The sequence below is a fragment of the Eleutherodactylus coqui genome, chromosome 2, assembly GCF_035609145.1.
Source record: "Eleutherodactylus coqui strain aEleCoq1 chromosome 2, aEleCoq1.hap1, whole genome shotgun sequence".
Lineage (NCBI taxonomy): Eukaryota > Metazoa > Chordata > Amphibia > Anura > Eleutherodactylidae > Eleutherodactylus > Eleutherodactylus coqui.
Window position 1 is genome coordinate 239,748,743 of NC_089838.1, and position 27,528 is coordinate 239,776,270.

Consider the following 27,528-nt stretch of genomic DNA (forward strand, 5'->3'; position numbering starts at 1 on the left):
CAGAATTTAGATTCTTTTGGATACCCCGTCTCCCCCCAAAAATGTAATAAAAAGTCATCAAAAAGTATGCACCCCAAAATGGTATCTAGAAAAAGCTTGCCCCTCAAAAAACAAGTTCTCATGCTGCTCCATTGATGGAAAAAGGGAAAAGTTATGAGTCTCAGAATATGGCAACAGAAAGCTTTAAAAATTTGTTTTTTACTTTAAAAGTAGTAAAACACACAAAAAAAACTATATACATTTGGTATTGCAGTAATGAACTTAATAAAGTTATAGCTCTTGAAAAGCGGGAACTAGAGATGAGCGAACACACTCGTCCGAGCTTGATGCTCGTTCGAGTATTAGGGTACTCGAGATGCTCGTTACTCGAGACGAGCACCACACGGTACTCGAGTTAATTGCATTTCCTTCCCTGCATGTTTAGCGCCATTTTTTAGCCAATAAACATGCGGGGAAGGCATTACCATGTCCTGCTGTGATGTGCCAGCCCTCTGCCCACCAACAGCAATGAGTGGCTGGCAGAATCAGGTGACCGCCGAGTACTTAAACTGGTCCCGCCTGCGGCTCGCCTCAGACGCATGCTGGCAGAGGTTAGGGAAAGTGCTGCTGCTGATATAGGGACAGTGTTAGAGTAGGATCCTGTCTTCAAGAACCCCAACGGTCCTTCTTAGGGCTACTCCTCATCGTGTGCATTACAGTTGTGGCTGGCTGGAAGCAGTAGTGCACCCTTTTTTTTTTAAAGCATCTAGGCCTGTGCAGAGCATTACAGCTATAGCATTCTCAGTGTGAAGTGTATTAGACAGAGGTCTTATCGCTAAACACAGTACTCTAATATTTCCTGGGCCATTGCTAACCATTTCAGTTATACCGTTCTATGTCTGCAGTGCATTAGCCAGAGGTTTGGGACAGTGCTGCTGCTGATATAGGGAAAGTGTTAGAGTAGGACCCTCTCTTCAAGAACCCCAGTGGTCCTTCTTAGGGCTACTCCCCATTGTGTGCATTACAGTTGTGGCTGGCTGGGAGCAGTAGTGCACCATTTTATTTTTAAGTATCTAGGCCTGTGCAGAGCATTACAGCTATAGCATTCTCAGTGTGCAGTGCATTAGGCAGAGGTCTCATAGCTAAACACAGTACTCTAATATTTCCTGGGACACTGCAAACCATTTCAGTTATACCGTTCTATGTCTGCAGTGCATTAGGCAGAGGTCTCATCGCTAAACAGTACTGTAATATTTCCTGGCCCACTGCTAACCATTTCAGTTATACCGTTCTATGTCTGCAGTGCATTAGGCAGAGGTCTCATCGCTAAACAGTACTGTAATATTTCCTGGGCCACTGCTAACCATTTCAGTTATACCGTTCTATGTCTGCAGTGCATTAGGCAGAGGTCTCATCGCTAAACAGTACTGTAATATTTCCTGGGCCACTGCTAACCATTTCAGTTATACCGTTCTATGTCTGCAGTGCATTAGGCAGAGGTCTCATCGCTAAACAGTACTGTAATATTTCCTGGGCCACTGCTAACCATTTCAGTTATACCGTTCTATGATTGCAGTGCATTAGGCAGAGGTCTCTTCACTAAACAGTACTCTAATATTTCCTGGGACACTGCAAACCATTTTTCCGCCTATACTCTTGCTACAGAAATGTTTCAGGGGTCCGCCTATACACTTGCTACTGAAAGGTTTGAGGGGTCCGCCTATACTCTTTCTACAGAAATATTTCCGGGGTCCACCCATACTCTTGCTACTAAAAGGTTTGAGGGGTCCGCCTATACTCTTACTACAAAAATGTTTCCGGGGTCTGCCCATACTCTTGCTACTAAAAGGTTTCTGGGGTCCGCCTATACTCTTGCTACGAAAATGTTTCAGGGGTCCGCCTATACCTTTGCTGCTGAGAGGTTTGAGGGGTCCGCCTAAACACTTGCTATTGAAAGGTTTGAGGGGTCCGCCTATACACTTGCTATTGAAAGGTTTGAGGGGTCCGCCTATACTCTTGCTACAGAAATGTTTCAGGGGTCCGCCTATACTCTTGCTACGGGAATGTTTCCGGGGTCCGCCCATACTCTTGCTACTGAAAGGTTTGAGAGGGTTCGCCTATACACTTGCTACTGAAAGGTTTGAGGGGTCCGCCTATACTCTTGCTACTGAAATGTTTCCGGGGTCCGCCCATACTCTTGCTACTGAAAGGTTTGAGGGCTTCGCCTATACTCTTGCAACAGAAAAGTTTCTGGGATTCGCCTATACTCTTGCTACAGAAATGTTTCTGGGGTCCGCCTATACTCTTGCTACTAAAAGGTTTGAGGGGTTGGCCTATACACTTGCTACTGAAAGGTTTGAGGGGTCCACCTATACTCTTGCTACAGAAATGTTTCCGGGGTCCGCCCATACTCTTGCTACTGAAAGGTTTGAGGGGTCCGCATATACTCTTGCTACTGAAATGTTTTCGGGGTCCGCCCATACTCTTGCTACTGAAAGGTTTGAGGGGTTCGCCTATACTCTTGCTACAGAAATGTTTCAGGGGTCCGCCTATACTATGAGTGCACAAAGGTTTCTCATAGCGGTGTTCAGCTGTCTGGCACAAATACACTGAATGACTAGGGCAGAAGTGTGGGCCGAGGTCCTGGGCGGGTTGAAACTCAGCCAAGTTTGCGCACTGTGATTTCTTCATGTGTTATACTGTCTTTAAGTTTCATGGGCTCGCCTATGCTGTGGTCGCACAAACACTTCGCATTGCGGTGTTTTACCTCTCTGGCACAAATACACTGAATGACTTGGGCAGAAGTGTGGACAGAGGCCGAGGTCCTTGGCAGGGTGAAACTCTGCCATGTGTGGGCACCCTGATTTCTTCATATTTCATACTGTCCCTGGGCTGCAGGGGCTCGCCTATGCTGTAGGTGCACAGAGATTTCCCATTGCGGTGTTTTAGCTATCTGGCACAAATACACTGAATGACTTGGGTAGGGCGCAGAAGGCTTCCCCCATTGTGGTGTTCTGCTATCTGACACCTACACAGAATGAAGTGTGTGGCTACACATGGTTTTTCCATAGCTATGTAACTCACGGCACATTGGGTCAACCAGGTGGAGGCTGGGACCGAGCCTTAATCTGGGCCCGCTCACGTGCTTCCCACACAGAATATTACGGGTCCTACCTCAGTCACAGTTTCTCGTGCTTATTATATCACCTCCTCCTCCTGCTTGGGGTCTGGGGATCTGCGCTGGTTGACATGTATTATCTCTCATGCTACAAATTACCACAGTTTTCCGAGATACTGGATTGGAGCATTCACAGGAAACGTAACTGATTTAATGAGACTTTCACAGGGTCACTGTATACCTGTGGTCACTACTTTTGCGACACCTCCTGTTTCAAACCAATCTTTGGTGTTAGTATGCGCTGCTGCATTGTAGAGATGTGTAGAAGTGCTGGCACCTGAGTCCCCTTTATGCCCATGTTTGCGGCTCCTGACAATTTTATGGCACGGGATTGGAATTATGATCGTACATCAATTTATCATCAATTCTCATCAGCATTGTGGGCTGTTGCCCACACTTTCAAAGAGGCTCACTGTCTGGCCCTGCCAACCCTCTGCAGTGTGTGTCTCTGGTTCCTCCTCATCGCAGATGCACTTATAAATCGACATGAGGGTGGTGTGGCTATAAAGCGAGCGTGTGGCATGAGGGCAGCTGTAAACGCAGGCTCGTGAGGGGGTTGGACAGCAATGCCAGCATGTAACCCAGCAAAAGAGGCAGCGGTGTCACCTGCAGGTGGTGATTGGCCTTGGTTGCAGCTAGTGTGGTGCTTAGCTAAAATGTGCCAGCGCATGTGCCTTGCTAATGATGATCTGTCCCAAGTAAATTGTTAAGGGGTTGACTGCCAGGCTCTTGCACCCAATTTGGCTTCATAGTGCGACCTGGGAGCCTCAGATGCAGCCATGCATGCTGCCCCTGCCATTCTCTATCCGTTTCTGTGGTGTTTCCATGACTTTCTGAGGTTTTCTGGTGTTTCATAGATCATCCACTATGCGGAGCATTGGTCAGCTTGAAAAATTCTCGAGTCACCCATTGACTTCAATGGGGTTCGCTACTCGAAAAGAGCTCTCGAGCATTACGAAAAGTTCGACTCGAGTAATGAGCACCCGAGCATTTGGGTGCTCGCTCATCTCTAGTGGGAACTAACACAAAATGGCTGATCTTAAAAGGAAAACCAAAGGTAAAATGTATTAGGGATGACCTAAAAATAATAACAGCCCTAGTATTGGCACACAATGTTGACCCTAGTTTATGAGACTAGTGGTTCAGTGGGCCAGAAAATGTCAACCATTGCATCATAGAATGGTAGAGTTGGAAGGGACCTCCACGGTCATCTGGTCCAACCCCCTGCTCAGTGCAGGATCACTAAATCATCCCAGACAGATATTTGTCCAGCCTTTGTTTGAACACTTCCATTGAAGGAGAACTCACCACCTCCCGTGGTAACCTGTTCCACTCATTGATCACCCTCACTGTCAGAAAGTGTTTTCTAATATCTAATTGGTTAGTTAGAATTTTTTTTAATGGTTCTTTGATTCTTTGCTTTGACTTTGGAAATCTCAATAGTTTAATAATTTGTATATTATAATGAAATAAATAAGCAGATATATGAAGCTTTTGTAGAACTGACCTTTTACACATATTAAGAGATCTAAATCAACATCTTTTGTCTGCCATTGCTATGCAGCCTGTTCCAAGGCCTCTCAACACAAAATAACGTACCTTTAAAGATGATTTGTTTATAGTCTTGTCATTGGAAGCTGCTTTGGATGGGGCAGTTGTTCTTCCTGTGACATCTGGCATTGTGCTATCTATATGCAATGTATCAGCTGTGGGCAACTCTGTATGCTGTATACTTGACTGTGATATGTCATTGATTTCAGAATACTTTTCTTCCAGACTGGACCCATCATCACTGTTCTTGGTGTTGCAAAGAATAAGAGATTTGGATATAGACCGAAAGTTTTTAGGTTTCTTCATTTTTTTCCCAGTACTGTTCTGTCTGTCCATCTTTAGCGAGGACATAAAGATGCTGGTTCTCTCGAGACCATATCTGTTAGGCATGTCAGGAGTTAGGCTTGCATCAGCCACTGTGTAACATTGTTGCTGTAAATACAATGAAAATTATTATACTATTGCACTTAGTTCATATGTAACATTTCAAAGCCAAGAACTCATGATTTTATAGCATAATGGAACCATTCATTTCACATATTTGCTCATGATCAACATCGTCACTTTGCTGAGTTGCTTGTATAACCTTCACCAATCTATCGCCTCATTTTAATGTCTATGTAGTATGTTATATAATAGTGTTGATTGATTATTGAAATAATCGGGTTGAGAGTGACTGACCTAATTTTAAAAATTAATTGCGAATCAGGACCCCCGAATCTGACTTCCATTAAAATCATTAGGAGTAAAGGCTGCGTTCTCTAATTTGGGTTAGAATGGGGGATCCTGTGTTATCTATATATAGCTGTTACCTTTCACTGTAATCCTGCCTGTGCTCAGAGTGAGATGACTACTGAAAAGTTTTCTCTACAGAGCAGAAAGTGTCGGACTTTTATTAGGCTCAGAGGTCAGTGTGAAAACTGCGAGATTTTTTAAAATATAAAACTTGAAACTTAAAAAAAACTCAACAAAAATTTTAAAAAGTAGATTTAACCTAAAAACGTGATTTCTATAATAGGCTACTTTCTGATGACACATTCCTTTTTACTCATTAAGGACCAAACACTGTAAATTTATGGGGCTTGATCCTGGGCTTTAATCCCAGCTGATAGTAAAAGTATGGTGGGGGATTAAAGCCCTTGCTTTTGCAATCAATCAGAAGCAGGTCGGGTTGTCAGCTGTTAGTCACAGTTGAGAACCTAAAGGAGAAGGCAGGAGTGGTTTTTAACCCCTTCTTCTTTCTCCTTTCCCTAGTACATAGTGCTCAATGAGTGCTATGTACTAAGAAGTGAAAGTGGATGTGTTTCTTCCACTCCGCGAGCAAGCGGTCAAATGACTGCTGGAATCCCCTGATGCAGCAGAGCTGTGGGGTCCCAGCAGACCCTGATTAGCTCTGCCAGTGACTATTGTCACTACAGGAGATGTTTCCCCCTGTAAGGCTGCCTGCAGACGAGTGGGTCGGATCCGGCAGCGAGAATTCCCGCCGCGGGACCCGACCCGAGAGCCTGCAGGGACGAGCGTGTACTCACCCGCGCCTGGCGGCCCCGGCTCTTTCATGTGCCGGCTGCTGCCCAGCCGGCGCATGCGCAGACCGGAGCCGGCGGCTGGGTGAGTGCGTGCCCCGCACAAAAATAGGACATGCCGCGGTTTGTTTGCCGCGCAAGATTTCGCGCGGCCAAACCGCGGCCGTTTGCATAGGAGTGCGTATTGTAATGCACTCCTATGCAAACTTTCAGTGGCGGAAATCCCGCGGGAAATACCGCCGCGGGATTTCCGCCCGTGTGCAGGCGGCCTAACTATGGATTCCCCAGCTACAGTGGAAAAGTGTCAATTAAAAAACAAACAAAAAACATGGGAATGTCCCCCAGAAGGTCTTATGTGATGTCATGGGGAACATAGATAGTAAAAAAAAATAGTTACATAAATAAGTAAAACAAAATTACAGAATAAAATAAAAATATATACATTAAAAAGAAAATAACCCAAAGCCGACGCCAACCAAAACCTTCGCTGTATGTGCTCTGTAATCCAAAACCATACATGTTTATCAAAATGTCTGAAACAAAATGAGGAACCCATTCCCATACTTTATTTTAGCGTAAATATACTAATTTTAAAAAAAAACTATAAATGTTTTAAAAATATTTTTTTTAGCTTTTTACCCCCAATAAAACTAAGAAATGAAAAAAAGTCAGTGAAAAAAGATCTTTAAAAAATAGCCCTTTATGTCACAGAAAAAATAATTTTGGTAGCTGAAGGGAAAAAGTGCAGTTAAACTACCACATGGGTAAAATCCCTAAAAGGTATCTGGCCCTTAAGGTACAAAATAGCCTGGTCCTTAAGGGGTTAAAGAAACATGAAAAAAGTATGTGTCTGGCAGATGCCTCCATGCATGCCATCAGTCAGCATTCCTTCACCAATAGACTTCCATTTAAAAAAAAACATGTTTAATGTGTACATTTTCTGACTAGACAGCTGTGACAGATACCTCTGTTGGATACCATCCATCTAACATCCAATAGCCATAGGCTTACCAGCCAGAATTGTTATGGCCACTGTTATCACCAGTGGCATCCCCTACCTCCTCCTGCCATAAGGCATAGTCAGTGCCCTACCCCCTGTGGCAGACACTACATCTCATGTAACTTTTCTGATGCCCCTTGGGTGTGCACATGCATTTGGTCTGCCTTTTAAAGGGCCAACGCACAGATCCATCTTTCTAGTCCCCAACCAATCCTGACATATCCTAGGCTATATAGCAGATGACAAAGGAATCAGACTCCAAACGGTGTGAATGTGCAAATGTGTTTTTGTCTGATCTTTTGGTATTTGATCTGTGCCCGGACCACACCGCTCCCTGACCTCTCCAACCAGGTGTGTAACTATAGGGGATGCGGTTGCTCCCGGACACAGGTGCCTTAAGGGCCCCATAGGACCTCTCCTCTGCATATAGAGAGCCCAGTACTATGAATAAAGCATTATAGTTGGGGGCCCGTTAAAGATTTTGCATTGGGGCCCAGAAGTTTCAAGTTACGCCTCTGTCTCCAATCCTTACTCTGATTCAGTGCTTTGACTGTGCTTTCCTTGTCTGCTGCCTGCCCTAACATTTGGCCTGATCTATGTATGCTCTTATGAAGGGGTGAGTAATTCTGGGACAGCAGTAGTGACATTTTGGGTTAAATTAGTTGTGTTGAGTTATTTAAATTGCTATTTTTTGACACTTTTTATTTTGCCAACAGCTGAAAGTTTGTACATTTGGCAAATAAATCTAATTTGAACTTGGGGGGGTTGAATAATTTTGATTGCAACTTTAGATGGTGTCGCAATAAGACACAAACTTTTCACTGCCCCCCTATGACTCTACACAAGTTTGCAAAATTTACAGCTATCCTTCAGTTCCACAATAAATATTATACATCTTGTTACATCACAATATGTACACTTGCGATTATTTATTGGCTTGCAGAATTCTTTCTCTCTGTGTCTGCAGGACTTGGATCAGCATGAGGTTTTAATTTATTGTTGTTTTTACTCATTCTGACTTACTGTACGCTGCTGTCATACAAGTGAGCAGCTAAGATGACTCAAGCCTGGTTTATTACTTATTTAGGACTGTTGTGTAGACAGTTTATGGATAGATGTTTATCCAGTAATTATCGTATATGTGTCTTGTGTTTATATGTGCTGACATTTTAGCTGTTCTTCTAATACAGCTCATAACTTCACAATGCTTGCAACGTGTAAATGAGGACACCATTTCAACATCTCCCTCTTCTTACGTATGCTAGTATGTTTTGGTTTTATAGCTTGCAAGACTAATTGAAAAGTCATACTGTAGTTATGTTGTACATGGCGATGTCATATCCTGCACTAAATCCCTCCTGATGTTACTTGTGTAACATCTATAACTTCTAATATACCGCCTAAATAAAAGAACCAATTAATCCAACTTGCAAATAACTATTTCAGACTTATTAGAATTGTTTACAAACAATAGTTTATCCTTAGGATAAAGGATCTTTGTATGATCAGTTAGGGTCTGACCTCTGGGACCCCAACCAATCAGCATAATGAAGGGGCGCTCAAGTAAACAAGTCTGACCATAATTGAACTGCAGTACCAGAAACAGCCACACTAGCATGGACAGTGCTGTACTGGGTACTATATTGAAGGGCCAGCGATGCTGCTAGATTTTATTCTGCTGATAGGCAGTGGTACTGTACTAGTTGTTGAATCTTCCACAGGTGATACTTTGGTGGCCTATCCCAATCAATTGAAAATCCTAGAATATCTCTTATATGATCTTACCAGGTCTAAATATGGTAACCATGGCAGGCAGACAACCATGTTTTGCAAGGTGGAATAAAAGCAAGCAAAATGTTATTGGCAGGAATTGGCACATGTGACAGGGGCGGAGCTACGCGATGACGCGTAGAAGGGGGTGGAGCCAGAACACCGCTGCTGCCGAACCGAGCCGAAGGCAGAAGACCCTTCTGCGCAAGCGCGTCTAATCGGGCGATTAGACGCTGAAGTTAGACGGAGCCATGGAGACGGGGATGCCAGCGCAGGGAAGGTAAGTGAATAACTTCTGTATGGCTCATATTTAATGCACGATGTATATTACAAAGTGCATTAATATGGCCATACAGAAGTGCTTAACCCCACTTGCTTTCGCGAGACAACCCCTTTAAATTACATGGGATTCTAAATCGTATTTCACAATATTACCAGTAAAGTTTAACTAAACCAAAAGGGCAGCTCAGTGCTAAAGATTGAAATCCCATGTGGATCCCTCCTAACAGTCCAGGATCCATACATATGTACTACAGCGGAGTTAGGCGGTGCTGTAGTTGTTGTGTGATGTAATGCGCCAACATGTAGTAAGTGTCATTTGTCTTCGCGACAGCGTTCTGCGCATTGTGAGGGAATCATGGCAGAGCTAGTGAAATTCCAACGCAATCAAATTGTTGGGTGCCATTTGATGGGTGCCTCTGTAACAAAGGTAGCAGAAGTTTGTGCTGTATCACGAGGCACAGTATCCAAGATCATGACCACATACAGTAAGACTGGAAAAACCACCTCTGACAAATACCAGCGTGGACTGAAATGTTTGTTGAGTGACAAAGACAGGCGATCATTGTGTAGACTGGGGATGAAAAAGAAGCAGCCTACAGCTTCGGTGTTTCCATATTTTTGTACACGCCCTGTAGATATTTGCATTACTAGTGTTACCATGCGGCGGCTGCCTGGGACGCGGGTGGTTGGTCGGCGCGTGTGCGCCGGCGTCTGTGAGTGCAGCTCTATGCATGAGTCCCTCTTATGAGATTCTGCTGTGTTCTCCTGTGTTCAGCTTGTGTGCTTTATCTGCCAGGTTATCCATCTGCCTTGGTCTGCTTATATTTCCTGTTGGTTTTCTTCACCTGTCCTTCCTGTCGGTATTCTACGCTGTTCCATCTTGGTATGCCAGCGTCCCTCCTCGGTCCCTAGCGAGTGTAGGGACCACCGCCCAGTTGCCCGCCTGGGGTTAGCCCGGATTGGAGGCAAGTAGGCAGGGACAGGGGTTGCGGGTAAATACTAGGGCAACCCAGGCTGGCGTATCATCGGGTAGGATACCGTAACATAATAGCTGGCCCTTAAAATTTCCCTATGGGTTTTTGTTTGGTCTCCAATGGAGACTATGAATGTCCTTGCTAATCAGTTGCAGGAGCTAGTGGGCATGATCCAAGACCTGTCCGGTCGTATGGTGGCCCAGGAGCAGCGGATGTTGGCGCAGGTTCCTGCCGCCCCATCTATTCCTGAACCCAAATTTCCTCTCCCTGAGGTGTTTTCTGGCGACAGAAGCAAGTTTTTTGTTTTTCAGCAGGCATGTAAACTATATTTCCGGATGCGGCCCGAATCCTCCGGCTCTGAGTCCCAGAAGGTGGGATTGATTCTGTCCTTGCTGCGGGGACCCCCCCAGACATGGGCCTACTCCTTACCTGAGAGTTCTGCTTGCCTGCAGTCTGTTGATGCATTTTTTCAGGAACTAGGAGGTATTTTTGATGAGCCGGACCGGGCGGGGTTAGCTGTATCTCACCTCATGGCTTTGCGTCAGGGGCAGCAGTGTGCTAAAGACTACTGCTCTACGTTTAGACAGTATGCCAGTGAAACTTCCTGGAATGATGGCGCCCTCAAAGATGTGTTTTTGTTGGGCCTTTCTGATGCTATCAAGGATCTAATTATTTCCCATCCCGCGCCCATAACACTTAATGAGGCGATGGTATTGGCAGTAAAGGCTGACAGGAGACTGAGATCTAGAAAAAAGGAACGTCAGGCCTGTAAAACTAGGGAGCCCTGTAGATCCGTTCCCATTTCCCCCATGCCAGCTCCAGGGGCCGAGCCTATGGAAGTGGACCAGCTATGTCCTGAGGAACGGCGACGGTTCCGGATGACTCATCATCTTTGCCTCTACTGTGGGGAAGACGGACATCAAGTAGCAACCTGTCCACGGAAGCAACGGCAACATCAGTCTGAAGCGGCGGAAGAACTACCGATCCTAGGCGATTCTCTGAAGGGTTGCCTAGGGTCACAGGTACTCCCTAGGTTGTTGGTGCCTTGTCAGATTGGCTTCCGGAATTTTATTCGGTCTGGTCAAGCATATATTGATTCGGGTGCTGCAGTCAATTTGATTAATTTAAATTTTGTCAGACCTCTAATAACCAAATTTTCCATGCTGAAGCCTACCATGCGCTTCATTGGTATTGATTCGACCCCTCTCTCCGCAGGTGTTGTTAAATGGAGGACTCCCATTCTGCAGTTCACTGTGGGTGTTCTCCATTCTGAGAATCTGTCTTTCCTAGTTATGGAAAATATGTCTGTTGATGTGGTGCTTGGTATGCCCTGGTTGGCACTGCACAATCCCCAATTTGATTGGTCCACCCGGGAATTGACTCATTGGGGGTCATCCTGTCATAATCACCTAACTACTATAGCCATGTGGTCCGCAGATACTGTGCTTATTCCGGAATATTTGTCGGATTTTCAGGACGTATTCTCCAAAAGACTGTCTGAGGCCTTGCCGCCCCATAGGGAGTGGGACTGTGGTATTGATCTGATTCCCGACAGTCCCATCCCTAATGGAGCCATTTTCAATTTGTCAGGGCGTGAGCATGAAGCCCGTAAGTCCTATATCTCGGAGTCTTTGGTCAAACGACATATCCGGCTCTCCAGGTCCCCTGCCGGGGCAAGTCTCTTCTTTGTTGAGAAGAAGGATGGGACATTGAGGCCTTGTGTGGATTATCGGGCCTTGAATAAAATCACAGTAAAGAACCAGTGCTCCTTGCCCCTAATTCCTGACTTGTTGAATCAGGTGGTAGGGGCCCACTGGTTCTCCAAACTGGACTTAAGGGGGGCTTACAACTTAATTCGCATTCGAGAGGGAGATGAATGGAAGACGGCGTTCAGCACCTCGTTAGGGCATTTTGAATGTCTGGTCATGCCCTTCGGACTCTGTAACGCCCCCGCTGTGTTTCAGGGTTTTATGAACGCGGTTTTTCACGACTTCTTGGGGGTATTTCTGGTCATATATCTTGATGACATCCTAGTGTATTCTCCTGACTGGGATTCACATGTGCAGCACCTGAGGTTGGTTCTGACCCGTTTGCGCGAGTATCAACTTTTTGTCAAGTTGGAGAAATGTACATTTGGTTCTAAACAAGTATCTTTCCTTGGTTATGTGATTTCACCCACAGAGATTCAGATGGAGTCTGACAAAGTAGCAGCGATCTCCCAATGGGTCAGACCAGCCAACCTTAAGGCTCTCCAGCGGTTCTTGGGTTTTGCAAATTTTTACCGCAAATTCATTAAGAATTACTTGGTTATTGCTCAACCCTTGACCGATCTGACTAAGAAGGGGGCCGACTTGGTAAAATGGTCGCCTGCAGCCCTAGAGGCCTTTAGTCATCTAAAAAGGGCATTTACGACTGCCCCGGTGTTAATACAGCCGGATGCGCGTCTACCCTTTTTCATTGAGGTAGATGCATCTGAGGTGGGGACAGGGGCAGTATTGTCGCAGGAAGTCAGTGGGAGATCTGGGTATAGCCCATGTGCATTCTTTTCGCGGAAGTTTAGTTCTGCAGAACGCAACTACGACGTGGGTAACCGTGAGTTACTGGCAATCAAATGGGCTTTAGAAGAGTGGTGACACCACCTTGAGAGTGCTAGACACCCTATTACCGTATATACTGATCACAAGAATTTGGCATATCTCGACAATGCTAAAAGACTCACAGCTCGTCAAGCCAGGTGGGCATTGTTCTTCGCCAGGTTTAATTTCGTCGTGACATATATCCCAGGAGAGAAGAACGTGAAAGCGGACACCCTGTCACGGAGTTTCGGGGTGCCGGAAAGTGAGACTATGACCCCCGAGAATATCTTGGCACCTGGCGTGATGGTGGCAGCTGTAGAATCTAACTTCGTCCCTCAACTACAGAATACTCAGCAGGACGCTCCTTTGGGGGGTGCCGGAGGGCAGATGGTTTGTGCCAGAGACCTTACGTCTTAGAGTTATGGATGAATCTCACTCGTCGGTTTTCGCAAGTCATCCAGGGTTTCAGGGAACCCTGGATCTTTGTTCTAGACACTTCTGGTGGCCAGGTATGTCTCAGGAGATCCGCGACTTTGTTAAGGGATGCTCTGTCTGTGCACGCAATAAGAGTCAGCGGCGTCCTCCAGAGGGCCCTCTGAGACCGTTACCGGTACCTTCTGGTCCGTGGTCGCAGTTATCGGTAGATTTTATCACTGATCTACCAGAATCCCAGAAGTGCACCACTATCTTAGTGGTTGTCGACCGGTTCTCAAAGATGGCACATTTTGTGGCGTTAAAGAAGCTACCTTCGGCAAAAGAGTTTGCCAAGATTTTTGTAAAAGAAATAATTCACCTACATGGGGTTCCCCAAAACATTGTATCTGATCGCGAGGTTCAGTTTGTGTCGCAGTTTTGGCGTGCCTTCTGCAGAAACCTGGGAACGTCGCTTTCCTTCTCCTCAGCATTCCACCCGCAAACTAATGGTCAGACTGAGCAGAAGAACCAGGATTTAGTGGAATATTTACGGTTGTTTGCTGGCGAAAAGGCTCATCAGTGGGCAGAGTTCCTGCCGTTGGCAGAGTTTGCACTACACAACCGCACTTGTTCTTCCACTGGGGTATCTCCATTCTTTTGTGTATACGGTCAGCATCCTCGCTTCCTTACAGCGATCCCTACTCCATCTGTCTGTCCTGCAGCTGATGTAGCCACAGATACGCTGCAGGGAGTATGGAAAGAGGTACAGAAAAACTTGGAAGCAACGGGGGCTCGTATGCAGTTGCGTAGTGGGAAGAGTCTGTCTGTATCTGAACCTTGCAGGGTGGGACAGAAGGTAAACCTGTCTTCTAAAAATCTCAAATTAAGGGTCCCATCTTTGAAGCTGGCGCCGCATTACGTGGGTCCCTTTGTCATCACACGTGTGGTGAACCCGCTCGCCTACGAACTGGGTTTGCCAGCTACATGGAGGGTTCACAGGGTGTTCCATAAATCTTTATTGAAACCTTTTGTCCCTTCTGTGATGCCCACCTCCGGTGCCCCTCCGCCCACCCTGGTCCGGGATGAAGTTGAATGCGAGGTCCAGGAGATCCTGGATTCTCATCTGTGTCGGGGAACCTTACAATATTTGGTGGCCTGGAAGGGCTTTAGACCAGAAGATCATTCCTGGGTGGCCGCACATGATGTTCATGCTCCAGTTTCGGTGCGGCGCTTCCACCGTCTGTTTCCAGATAGGCCTGCATATGGTGGCGGTGGCCCGGAGGTCCCCCGTCAGAGGGGGGGGGGGTAATATTACCATGCGGCAGCTACCAGGGCCGTGGGTGGTTGGTCGGCGCGGTGCGCACGCTCGTGGGTGTGGGCGGCGGCGTGTGCGCGGGCATCTGTGAGTGCAGCTCTATGTACGCGTCCCTCTTATGAGATTCTGCTAGGAGACGTCGCCTCCCCCTCTCTACCCCTGGGCGGAGGCTTCTGTTTATAAGGCTGGCAGTGAGGTCCATTCACTGCCAGTTATTGGTTTCTGTTCAGTGTGCTAGCTTCCTGCCTTTGTCAGTCTCCTGTGTTCAGCTTGTGTGCTTTATCTGCCAGGTTATCCATCTGCCTTTGTCTGCTTATATTTCCTGTTGGTTTTCTTCACCTGTCCTTCCTGTCGGTATCCTACCCTGTTCCATCTTGGTACGCCAGCGTCCCTCCTCGGTCCCTAGTGAGTGTAGGGACCGCCGCCCAGTTGCCCGCCTGGGGTTAGCCAGGAGTGGAGGCAAGTAGGCAGGGACAGGGGTTGTGGGTAAGTTTTAGGGCAACCCAGGCTGGCGTATCATCGGGTAGGATACTGTAACAACTAGTTCTACAATATAGTTGCTCCCATATAAATCTACATTGTTTGTGCACTGAAAGCCAGAACATAAGGCTAACGTAGTGGTAGACTGATTATTACTCTCACACTCACCGCTTTTTACAGCATTCAATACGGCGCTTCAAATGTCACGCTAAACGCTGTATAATACCTCCATTGATTGCAATGGGGCTTAGCAGAGTAACGTTTGAACGTTGCGTTAGATTTTCAAAACAATGTCTGCTGTATTTTCATGAAGATAGGCGTTTTTAAACGCACTTTATCACCCATTACAATGATAGGTTGCGTTTAAAAACTTTGTTGAATGCTGTAGAATGCGGTCAAAAACACCGCAAAACACCACGTTTTTGAATGTGATGTTTTGCTAACACCTGTGTGAGAGCGGTCTTACAGTATTAGATGTATCATCCTAATGATACACCAAGGGTATGTTCAGATGCAGGAGATTTGTTGCAGAAATTGCTAAGACTGCCCCATTCATCTGGATGGAGCTAGCAGAAATCTCAGCAGATGCTGCAGGAAAACCCTGTTCAGATGTATGTAAGGGATTCTCACATGTGGAATCTGCCACATTTGAAAATACCTTTAATAAACAATTTTGAGCTAATGAGGGATATATACTGAATATTAAATAAATTATTTGCACTACTCAGTTTGCAGGAACAGGATCGCACGCTTTACAACAGAGAGCGGTGAGAAGCGGACCGATACTGGAAATAAAGATTATCATCTGTAAACAATAAACATAGTCATAATTATATTCATGGCACAATCTATACACTTCATGGTTCGCTATGCACAATATGTGTAGTCTGTAAATTAAAGACATCGAAGCTTATTGGAACCATTGATGGAAGTAACCTAGACCCATTTGTGCAGCCTGTAGATGTCATGAACCTCTATAATGGCCTTTTTTGAAATCTAAACAAACTCAATTTGGACAGCCTTTCAGATCACTCCTATATTTTATTACCTTCATTAATTGAGATTGCTGCCTCTGATGTACTTCCAGCTCCATAACGTACTTTTTATGAACTAGTGCCAAAATCTACTACATATGTAAGGTGATCTTGTGCTGCAGCAAATCAGACAACTGCCTCCTTATGTTCAACATCTAGGAATGTTCTGAAATCCTTTCGATACTCAACTTAATCTGAATCATTTGTATTTTTCATGCGGACTATTTTTAAATAATGAATGAAGAGGCTCAAGTACTCACATACTGCAGTTCTGTGCACTGTTGAGTAGAAATGTCTTTTAATGCATTTTATGGAACAAAGTAGAAAGTACGGGAGAATCTACGTTTGGACACAATAAATATGAAGCCTGAGAAAACAGGATGACAAACACCAAAAAATCGTACACAGCTCTTTAACACAAAGTTCAGTCCAGGCTGCCCCCTAAGAGTCAGTGGAGGTAAATTTTCGATAGACATGACCTCAGAGATGGCGCTTCTGTCTATGTTCCTGGGATCGATCTCCAGATTCAAAAAGGTACTTTTACGCCGCTTCGTAATGACCATGAAACAGGTTATTCCAAATTCTGGAAACAGAGTATAGCTTTCCTGAGGATCACATGGGTAGAGGCATTGGAACACCTAAAATACTTGGAGCTTAGATGCTCGGATCAAGATGAGGACCTGAGGGGAGTTTCTCTTCACAAGTCAATCTAGATAGACTTTAGAGGCTTGCCCTCTTTCTCTGATTGGTTATTAAACGGTTAAATGGTTATGATACATGGGGGAGTTGTGTTGGGCGAGATGTGTGGGTGCTTCCGATGGGTACACTATATCTACCTCTCTTATCCTTCACCCTTCTTTTCCTCCTTCCTCTCTCTCTCCTCCACTCTTTCTCTACCTCTTGCCCTACTAGTTCTTTCCCTTGTTCCAACTTAAGGAGTTTAGCAAAAAAATGCCAAGTGTTGTCTTCTATACTCGGAACTAGAGATGAGCGAGCATACTCGCTAAGGCAAACTACTGGAGTGAGTAGTGCCTTATGCGAGTACCTGCCCGCTCGTCTCTAAAGATTCGGGTGAACGGTGAGTTGCGGGAGTGAGCAGGGGGGGAGCGGGGGGAAGAGAGTAAGAGAGAGATCTCCTCCCCGTTCCTCCTGGCTCTCCCCCGCCGCTCCCTGCCGCCACCTGAATCTTTAGAGACGAGTGGGCAGGTACTCGCATAAGGCACTACTCGCTCGAGTAGTTTGCCTTAGCGAGTATGCTCACTCATCTCTACTCGGAACCAATATGAAGCTTTATGCCTTACTTAAATACCTTATTTCAATAGTACCATTTAGCCCATCCAGAATATGCAGATGGAGATGATTTTCAAAAGAGACAACAAAGGTTTTGTTTTGTTTCATGGTTTTGTTAAATTTTCAAAAATTTGAGAAGCTGATATTGTACTACAATAGAAGAGACAATGTGGAAAGTGTTATGTCAGAAAGCTATTGTATCTCACTGTAAAAACTGTTGAACTTGGCTTCAATAAAAACCTTTTAAAGTCAGTGGAGGTGTCCTCTATGCTCCCCTGATATGGTTAAATTTAATAGGGCATTTATGATTTTTAGAAACAAGCTGTTCATATGACACTGCTTGGTTAACCAGCAATTCCCTGACATAGATGTGGTGCGTGCAGATCAATCCAATGTAAAGCAATGGCCTTACAAGCAAATAACAATGTTTCTCTGAGAAATATATGGTGATAATTTTGCCAGTATTCAGAGTCCAAGACTCCAAATTAACAATTCAAAGGATCCGGACTACAACACACGCATAAGAGCACAGCTTAGTAATTCAGTTTAATTATGCATCTGGAGCTACCCAGAAACCTAGCATGATGTTATCTATTGGCATAAAATGCGTACAGAGCCCAGAGGTGTCCTTTTCTAACTGACAGATCTTAATTTTGTTGGTATTGAGTTCTTTCAAGTGCCAGTCAAGGTCTTTAGGCACGGCACCCAGTGTGCCAATTATACCACTTGGACCACCACTGCTGCCTTCTGCCAGAGACTCTTCATTTCGACTTTTAAATCTTCATATTTGACCATTTTCTGTTGTTGACAAGCCATACGCTTTTTTTTTCAATGATTCTCAAGTCAGGCATGCTATGGGTCAATACATTAATGCTTATTAGTATTATTTGATTATCATGTATTTGGGAGCTCTTCAGACATGTGAATCTCACCTCGCACTTGGAGGCTTGAAAAAAGCCCCCGATTAGGGGCTGAAACGTTGCCTTTTTAGTGCTGATTATGGAGGATTAATAAAGAAATTTTGTCATTTATTGCTGTACTGCCTGACACTTACTTTCTGCTATTGATTATCATGTATTCCTATCAAACAGCCTTACTTACTATCATCATTATTAAAAAATTACAAGCATGATTCTAAAAAATAAAAATAGCAAGCTGGAACTTGTAAGGCTCAAATCTAAACATAAACTCACCTTTTACTGTGCTTCGAAGTAAAGAAAGTGCAAATGTGACCATATCCATTAGTTCTTCGATGGTTTCCCTAGCTAAGGAAACAAGATAAGTTCAAATGTAATAATTTGCGATCATTAAAGGTCTCTATAGCTATCAACTAGATCACAAGGCTAATGTAAAATATTCCTAACACATTTCTTCCTCTATGTGTACATAATGGTTGGCGTTGTCAGTTTGTGTATTGTATCATGTATATTTAGCTCACTGCAAATTGATTTTATAAAAAGTCAAGTATGGATATGTTGTTTTGTGGTTTGGCTACCTTGCTAGCTCAGTACCATCAGTTTAATTCCAGCTATAGTTGATCATAGGATGGGATGTGTCTGGGACCTACAACCATCATCTACACCTTGCATGGGAACCTGGTGGTATGTGTTCAATTTCGAAGCTGTGCCACCACATTAAAATTAATTTATTGCTTGTTAAATTAATGGACAGGCCAGGTCCTATAAAAGAAAGCAATACTTTCTGTAGTCACTCTCTGCTCTGGCTAAATCACCAGACCAGGTATCAGAGCTCCAGGAGATAATTTGAATACTCTTAACACATTCTGGGAAGTGTGAAAAGTTGCTGTGAGTGGGAGTCTAGTGGCTTGGAGGACATAACCAGATCGTGGAATGGAACTCCAAGAGGTAATTAGCATATTACTGATGCATTATGGGAACTGCGAAGAGTGGCTGCGAGCGCAAGGTTTGGCACATGGCTTTTTACACTTAGTAAAGTTGTATAGATTAAATATCATTACGAGAATACTTGACTCTTAAAGGTTTGGAAGTGGACATCACCTGACTATGTGCAACATGGAAGAGGAGAGTAGCTATATGGTGAGCTGCAATATATATTATATGTTTACAGGCCCACCAGAGGAAAAGCCAAACTTCACCTGCCAGAAATGCAAGCTTGAGTCTCTGTTGGAAGAAAAGGTGCAAAGTCTTAAGGAGAGAATAGCTACATTGAAACTCATTAAGGAAGATGAGGATTTCCTTGACAGAGCTGAAATAAGTCTTCAAAATGTTGAAGGAAAATACATTTTCAGTGAACCTGCAGAGGCAGAGGAATAGAAGCATCTGACACAAAGAAGCAGGAGGATCAGGAGTCAGCCAAAACCTATACTGCTCGGGAACCAGTACCAGGCTTTCCCACAGGAGAACAATGAAGAGGTGCATCAAGAAATGACTTTCCCCCAAAAGAACAGTGCAGTAAGCACTACGAATATTCTTGGATGGAGGAAAAGGAGAGTGGTTGTTGTGGGAGATTCCCTATGGAGAGGAACAGAGGCCGCAGTCTGCAGACCTGGCACCTCACAAGAGGTTTGCAGTCTTCCAGATGCACAAATCAAAGATGTGTCTGATTTGTGCATCAGTTGTACAGGCGATTATCCATTCCTACTAATACATGTAGAGATAAATAACACCACAAAAAGGACCTTGCAACTATCTGCAGAAAATTTGATTACATAGGCAGGAATGTGAAAGAACTAGGAGCACAGGTAATGTTCTCATCCATCCTCTCAGTGGTTGGTCAGGGAATACGGAGATGGAACTGACTTCTAAAAGGTAGACAACTGGCTATGTTGACAGTGTCATCAGCAAAGATATGGATTTCTAGACCATGGAGTGAATTACCTATATGATGGACTCCTTTCTAGAGACCTTGTTTGCACCTTACAAAGACCGGAAAGCATATATTTGGCAGGCGCCTTGCTTCACTTATTAGGAGAGCTTTAAACTAGAACAATATGGAAAGGGAAGTTAAAGGCCAGGTAAAAATATAGTACTAATGAATACATTTGAGAACCTTGCTATTACTATTATTAAGTAGAAAGAAAGAAGTAGAGCAAAAGACAAAAAAATTGTGAAGCAAAGTAGAGGAGTAAGAGACACCGATCACAAACTAAAATGTTTCTACACAAATGCACAGAGCATGGGAACAAACAAGAAGAATTGGAGCTCCTAACACAGGGAGAGAAATATGATTTCATAGGCATCACGGAAACTTCGCGGGATGATACACATGATTGGAATACAAGGCTTGAAGGATACAACTTATTTATAAGAAGCAGACCTAATAAAAGGCGAGGGGGTGTTGCATTGTCTGTTAGGAAAACATACATCTCCACAGAGATTTAAGCTTCAGAGAATAGGAGTTCTGTATAAACCCTTTGGGTAAGAATGCAAGGAGAGAACAACAGGAAGGACACCATTGTAGGCATTTACTATAGGCCGCCTGGACAAGCAGAAGATATGGATGAACTCTTTCTACATCAGATGGACAAGTTCTTAAAAAAGCATGACATAGTGATCATGGGAGATTTTAACTATCCAGACATTTGTTGGGAATCTCTCTCAGGTAAGAGTAATGGGTCCAACAAATTCTAAAAAGTAGAAGATAAAGCAAGAGAATCTGCTATCTTAGACCTAATTCTTACCAATAGGGAGGAAATGGTTGAGGAAGTAAGGGTGGCTGGGACCTTAGGAGGCAGTGATCATGTTATCCTTGAATTTTGGTTAAGAAGGAGAAGAAGACCTCAGAGGCCTCCGACCTTAAGGTTGGTTTTCAGAAAGGCAGATTTTAATGAACTCAGAGTGAGGGTAGGAAGAATCCAATGGCTGGATGTTCTTAAGGACAGAAATGTCCAAGAAGAATGGGAGACCAGGATGGATGAACACAGAACTTACACACATGCTAAAAAGGAACAAATAAATGTTTATCAAATGGAAAGAGGGGGAATATCTAAAGATGAATATAATGCGGTCTGCAGAAACTGTAGAGTAAGTGTCAGAACCGCTAAAGCTAATAATTAGAGATGAGCGAACACCAAAATGTTCGGGTGTTCGTTATTCTAAACGAACTTCCCGCGATGTTCGAGGGTTCGTTTCGAATAACGAACCCCATTGAAGTCAATGGGCGACCAGAGCATTTTTGTATTTCGCCGATGCTCGCTAAGGTTTTCATGTGTGAAAATCTGGGCAATTCAAGAAAGTGATGGGAATGACACAGAAACGGATAGGGCAGGCGAGGGGCTACATGTTGGGCTGCATCTCAAGTTCACAGGTCCCACTATTAAGCCACAATACCGGCAAGAGTGGGCTCCCCCCCCTCCCAACAACTTTTACTTCTGAAAAGCCCTCATTAGCATGGCATACCTTTGCTAAGCACCACACTAGCTACAACAAAGCACAATCACTGCCTGGATGACACTCCGCTGCCACTTCTCATGGGTTACATGCTGCCCAACCGCCCCCCCTCCCCCCCCCACAGCGCACACCAAAGTGTCCCTGCGCAGCCTTCAGCTGCCCTCATGCCACGCCACACTCATGTCTATTTAGAAGTGCGTCTGCCATGAGGAGGAACCGCAGGCACACACTGCAGAGGGTTGGCACGGCTAGGCAGCGACCCTCTTTAAAAGGGGCGGGGCGATAGCCCACAATGCTGTACAGAAGCAATGAGAAATATAATCCTGTGCCACCGCCATCAGGAGCTGCACACGTGGGCATAGCAATGGGGAACCTATGTGCCACACACTATTCATTCTGTCAAGGTGTCTGCATGCCCCAGTCAGACTGGTAATATGTACCTTAACAGTAACCGCGTTGGTGGTAATGTGGTGGTGACTGCGGACCTAGTAGCACGGTTGTATTTTGTTGGTTTTCGGAATGCGGCCAGGATTAAGTGGGCCGTGGCGGGGGGATGGTGTGGGGGCTCTCTTATTGTGTCGGTAAAGGTGAAATTCTTGGACTGCCACCAGACGAACCAATGCAAAGGCATTTGCCAAGAATGTTTTCCCTGTTGGAGGAGGAGGGGGATGTTTTTGAGGCACTACGTGTCCTCTCCACGTGTCCGTGGTTATATGCACCTTAACAGTAACCGCGTTGGTGGGAAATGGCCTCGCCGCCATCATGTCTTTGGGAAGCCTCTGTTTCCACACCCCAGAGACATACCATTAGCAGCGGTATAGGCAGAGCCCATAATTCGTAACATTTCAGCCGTAGCATTAGGACAGGCCCCACAAACATATCAGTAGCAGCATTATAGGAGGAGCGCAGTCTTCGTTCCATGTCAGCAATAGTAGCACTCAAGACAGGCCCCAGTAACAATTCCGAAGCAGCAGTATAGCGGGAGCGCAGTCTTCGTTCCATGTCAGCAATAGTAGCACTCAAGACAGGCCCCAGTAACAATTCTGAAGCAGCAGTATAGTGGGAGCGCAGTCTTAGTTCCATTTCAGTAGCCTTAGTATAGCCAAGGCCCAAGTTACATTTATGTAGCTAAAGTGTAGGCCAACCCCACACACCTTTCTGTACCATGAGTGCAGGCGAAGAACATACAAATTGCTATGATTACACTGTAGGTGAGGGCCCCAAAAAATTGGTGTACCAACAGTACTAATGTACCTCAGTAAAAATTGGCCATGCCCAACCAAGATGGCAGGTGAATCGCTTTGGTTAATGTGGCTTAAGTGGTAACTAGGCCTGGAGGCAGCCCAGTGTAACGAAAAATTGGTTCAAGTTAAAGTTCCAACGCTTTTAAGCGCATTGAAACTTATAAAAATTGTTCAGAAAAATTATTTGAGTGAGCCTTGTGGCCCTAAGAAAAATTGCCGGTTCAGCGTGATTACGTGAGGTTTCAGGAGGAGGAGCAGGAGGAGGAGGAGGAATATTAGACACAGAAATGTCCCCGTTTTGGATGGTGAGAGAGAACGTAGCTTCCATCCGCGGGTGCAGCCTACGTATTGCTTACGTATCGCTGCTGTCCGCTGGTGGAGAACAGAAGTCTGGGGAAATCCAGCCTTTGTTCATCTTGATGAGTGTTAGCCTGTCGGCACTGTCGGTTGACAAGCGGCTACGCTTATCTGTGATGATTCCCCCAGCCGCACTAAACACCCTCTCCGACAAGACGCTAGCCGCAGGACAAGCAAGCACCTCCAGGGCATACAGCGCTAGTTCAGGCCACGTGTCCAGCTTCGACACCCAGTAGTTGTAGGGGGCAGAGGCGTCACCGAGGATGGTCGTGCGATCGGCTACGTACTCCCTCACCATCCTTTTACAGTGCTCCCGCCGACTCAGCCTTGACTGGGGAGCGGTGACACAGTCTTGGTGGGGAGCCATAAAGCTGGCCAGGCCCATAAAGACTGTTGCACTGCCTGGGATGTACATGCTGCTCGATCTCCGCACCTCCCCTGCTACCTTGCCCTCGGTACTGCGCCTTCTGCCACTAGCGCTGTCGGCTGGGAATTTTACCATCAGCTTGTCCGCAAGGGTCCTGTGGTATAGCAACACTCTCGAACCCCTTTCCTCTTCGGGAATGAGAGTGGGCAGGTTCTCCTTATAGCGTGGGTCGAGCAGTGTGTACACCCAGTAATCCGTTGTGGCCAGAATGCGTGCAACGCGAGGGTCACGAGAAAGGCATCCTAACATGAAGTCAGCCATGTGTGCCAGGGTACCAGTACGCAACACATGGCTGTCTTCACTAGGAAGATCACTTTCAGGATCCTCCTCCTCCTCCTCCTCCTCCTCAGGCCATACACGCTGAAAGGATGACAGGCAATCAGCCGGTGTACCGTCAGCAGCGGGCCAAGCTGTCTCTTCCCCCTCCTCCTCATTCTCCTCATGCTCCTCCTCCTCCTCCTGTACGCGCTGAGAAATAGACAGGAGGGTGCCCTGACTATCCAGTGGCATACTGTCTTCCACCGCCCCCGTTTCCGAGCGCAAAGCAGCTGCCTTTATGGTTTGCAGGGAATTTCTCAAGATGCATAGCAGAGGAATGGTGACGCTAATGATTGTAGCATCGCCGCTCACCACCTGGGTAGACTCCTCAAAATTAGCAAGGACATGGCAGATGTCTGCCAACCAGGCCCACTCTTCTGAAAGGAATTGAGGAGGCTGACTCCCACTGCGCCGCCCATGTTGGAGTTGGTATTCGACTATAGCTCTACGCTGTTCATAGAGCCTGGCCAACATGTGGAGCGTAGAGTTCCACCGTGTGGGCACGTCGCACAGCAGTCGGTGCACTGGCAGCTTAAAGTGATGTTGCAGGGTGCGCAGGGTGGCAGCGTCCGTGTGGGACTTGCGGAAATGTGCCCAGAGCCGGCGCGCCTTTACGAGCAGGTCTGACAAGCGTGGGTAGCTTTTCAGAAAGCGCTGAACCACCAAATTAAAGACGTGGGCCAGGCATGGCACGTGCGTGAGGCTGCCGAGCTGCAGAGCCGCCACCAGGTTACGGCCGTTGTCACACACGACCATGCCCGGTTGGAGGCTCAGCGGCGCAAGCCAGCGGTCGGTCTGCTGTGTCAGACCCTGCAGCAGTTCGTGGGCCGTGGGCCTCTTATTGCCTAAGCTGAGTAGTTTCAGCACGGCCTGCTGATGCTTGCCCACCGCTGTGCTGCCACACCGCGCGACACCGACTGCTGGCGACATGCTGCTGCTAACACATCTTGATTGCGAGACAGAGGAGGAGGAGGGTGCTTTAGTGGAGGAAGCATACACCTCCGCAGATACCACCACCGAGCTGGGGCCCGCAATTCTGGGGGTGGGTAGGACATGAGCGGTCCCAGGCTCTGACTCTGTCCCAGCCTCCACTAAATTCACCCAATGTGCCGTCAGGGAGATGTAGTGGCCCTGCCCGCCTGTGCTTGTCCATGTGTCCGTTGTTAAGTGGACCGTGGCAGTAACCGCGTTGGTGAGGGCGCGTACAATGTTGCAGGCGACGTGGTCGTGCAGGGCTGGGACGGCACATCGGGAAAAGTAGTGGCGACTGGGAACTGAGTAGCGCGGGGCCGCCGCCTCCATGATACTTTTGAAGGACTCAGTTTCCACAACCCTATATGGCAGCATCTCAAGGCTGATGAATTTAGCTATGCGGTCGGTTAATGTTTGAGCGTGCGGGTGCGTGGCGGCGTACTTGCGCTTGCGCTCCAGCAGTTGCGCAAGCGACGGCTGGACGGTGCGCTGAACTACACTGCTGGATGGGGCCGAGGACAGCGGAGATGAGGGTGTGGGTGCAGGCCATGAGGCGGTAGTGCCTGTGTCCTGAGAGGGGGGTTGCATCTCAGTGGCAGGTTGGGGCACAGGGGGAGAGGCAGGGGTGCAAACCGGAGGCGCTGAACGGCCTTCGTCCCACCTTGTGGGGTGCTTGGCCATCATATGTCTGCGCATGGTGGTGGTGGTGAGGCTGTTGGTGTTGGCTCCCCGGCTGAGCTTTGCGCGACAAAGGTTGCACACCACTGTTCGTCGGTCGTCAGGCATCTCTGTGAAAAGCTGCCAGACCTTAGAGCACCTCGACCTCTGCAGGGTGGCATGGCGCGAGGGGGCGCTTTGGGAAACAGTTGGTGGATTATTCGGTCTGGCCCTGCCTCTACCCCTGGCCACCGCACTGCCTCTTGCAACCTGCCCTGCTGATGCCCTTGACTCCCCCTCTGAAGACCTGTCCTCGTGAGTAAGCGTTGCACACCAGGTGGGGTCAGTCACCTCATCGTCCTGCTGCTCTTCCTCCGAATCCTCTGTGCGCTGCTCCCTCGGACTTACTGCCCTTACTACTACCTCACTGCAAGACAACTGTGTCTGATCGTCATCGTCCTCCTCACCCACAGAAAGTTGTTGAGACAGTTGGCGGAAGTCCCCAGCCTCTTCCCCCGGACCCCGGGAACTTTCGAATGGTTGGGCATCAGTGACGATAAACTCCTCTGGTGGGAGAGGAACCGCTGCTGCCCAATCTAAGCAGGGGCCCGAGAACAGTTCCTGGGAGTGTTCCCGCTCCTGAGCAGGTGTCATTGTAGTGGAGTGAGGAGGCTGGGAGGAAGGAGGAGCAGCAGACAGAGGATTCGGATTTGCAGCAGTGGACGGCGCAGAACTGCGTGTTGATGATAGGTTGCTCGAAGCACTTTCTGCCATCCAGGACAGGACCTGCTCACACTGCTCATTTTCTAATAACCGTCTCCCGCGTGGACCCATTAATTGGGCGATGAATGTTGGGACGCCAGAAACGTGCCTCTCTCCTAATCGCGCAGCAGTCGGCTGCGACACACCTGGATCAGGAGCTCGGCCTGTGCCCACACCCTGACTTGGCCCTCCGCGTCCTCGGCCGCGTCCACGTCCTCTAGGCCTACCCCTACCCCTCAGCATGCTGTATTACCAGTGATTTGATTTCACAGGCAGGAAATAAATTGGCGCAAGACTGCAGGCCAAATATAATTTTTTCCCTTTTTTGAAAACGAAAGGCCCCACTGCCTCTAGTGAATGAATAATCTAAGTTTAATAACTGTGCTGTGGCCCTGCTAATGTGTCACAGAACGTGAGGGTAGCAGAGTTATTAACTCTGGCAGAGCAGGTATTTTTTTTCCCAATTAAGGAAAGCAAATGGCGAAGTCAGCAGTAAACCGTAGCTGGGTGCGTCTGATTTTTAAACGTTGCACACGCAGCCGACACGTGTCCACCGCCCTTAGGACGGACAGAGGCAGGACAAATACAATTATTTTCAGTTTTTTTCCACCAAAAGGCAGCACTGCGTATATTCAATGAACATGAGAAGTTTAATAACTGTGCTGTGGCCCTGCTAATGTGGCACAGAACGTGAGGGTAGCAGAGTTATTAAGTCTGGCAGAGCAGGTATTTTTTTTCCCAATTAAGGAAAGCAAATGGCGAAGCCAGCAGTAAACCGTAGCTGGGTGCGTCTGATTTTTAAACGTTGCACACGCAGCCGACACGTGTCCACCGCCCTTAGGACGGACAGAGGCAGGACAAATAGAATTATTTTCAGTTTTTTTCCACCAAAAGGCAGCACTGCGTATATTCAATGAACATGAGAAGTTTAATAACTGTGCTGTGGCCCTGCTAATGTGGCACAGAACGTGAGGGTAGCAGAGTTATTAACTCTGGCAGAGCAGGTATTTTTTTTCCCAATTAAGGAAAGCAAATGGCGAAGCCAGCAGTAAACC

At 46.6% G+C, this 27,528-nt stretch overlaps 1 protein-coding gene across 3 annotated transcripts in view; it reads right to left on the minus strand.

Annotated features, from left to right (window-relative positions):
• The window catches only part of IL16 (interleukin 16), a 131,156-nt gene that overhangs the window by 77,652 nt on the left and 25,976 nt on the right, over positions 1–27,528 (minus strand). For 2 of the 3 annotated variants that reach the window (XM_066592688.1, XM_066592687.1), the window contains exon 2: positions 4,757–5,140. In XM_066592688.1, coding sequence (XP_066448785.1) covers positions 4,757–5,140 — 384 coding nt within the window. Of the gene's footprint in view, positions 1–4,756; positions 5,141–18,559; positions 18,632–27,528 lie in introns of all 3 variants that reach the window. The other variant, XM_066592689.1, reaches the window with a different exon arrangement.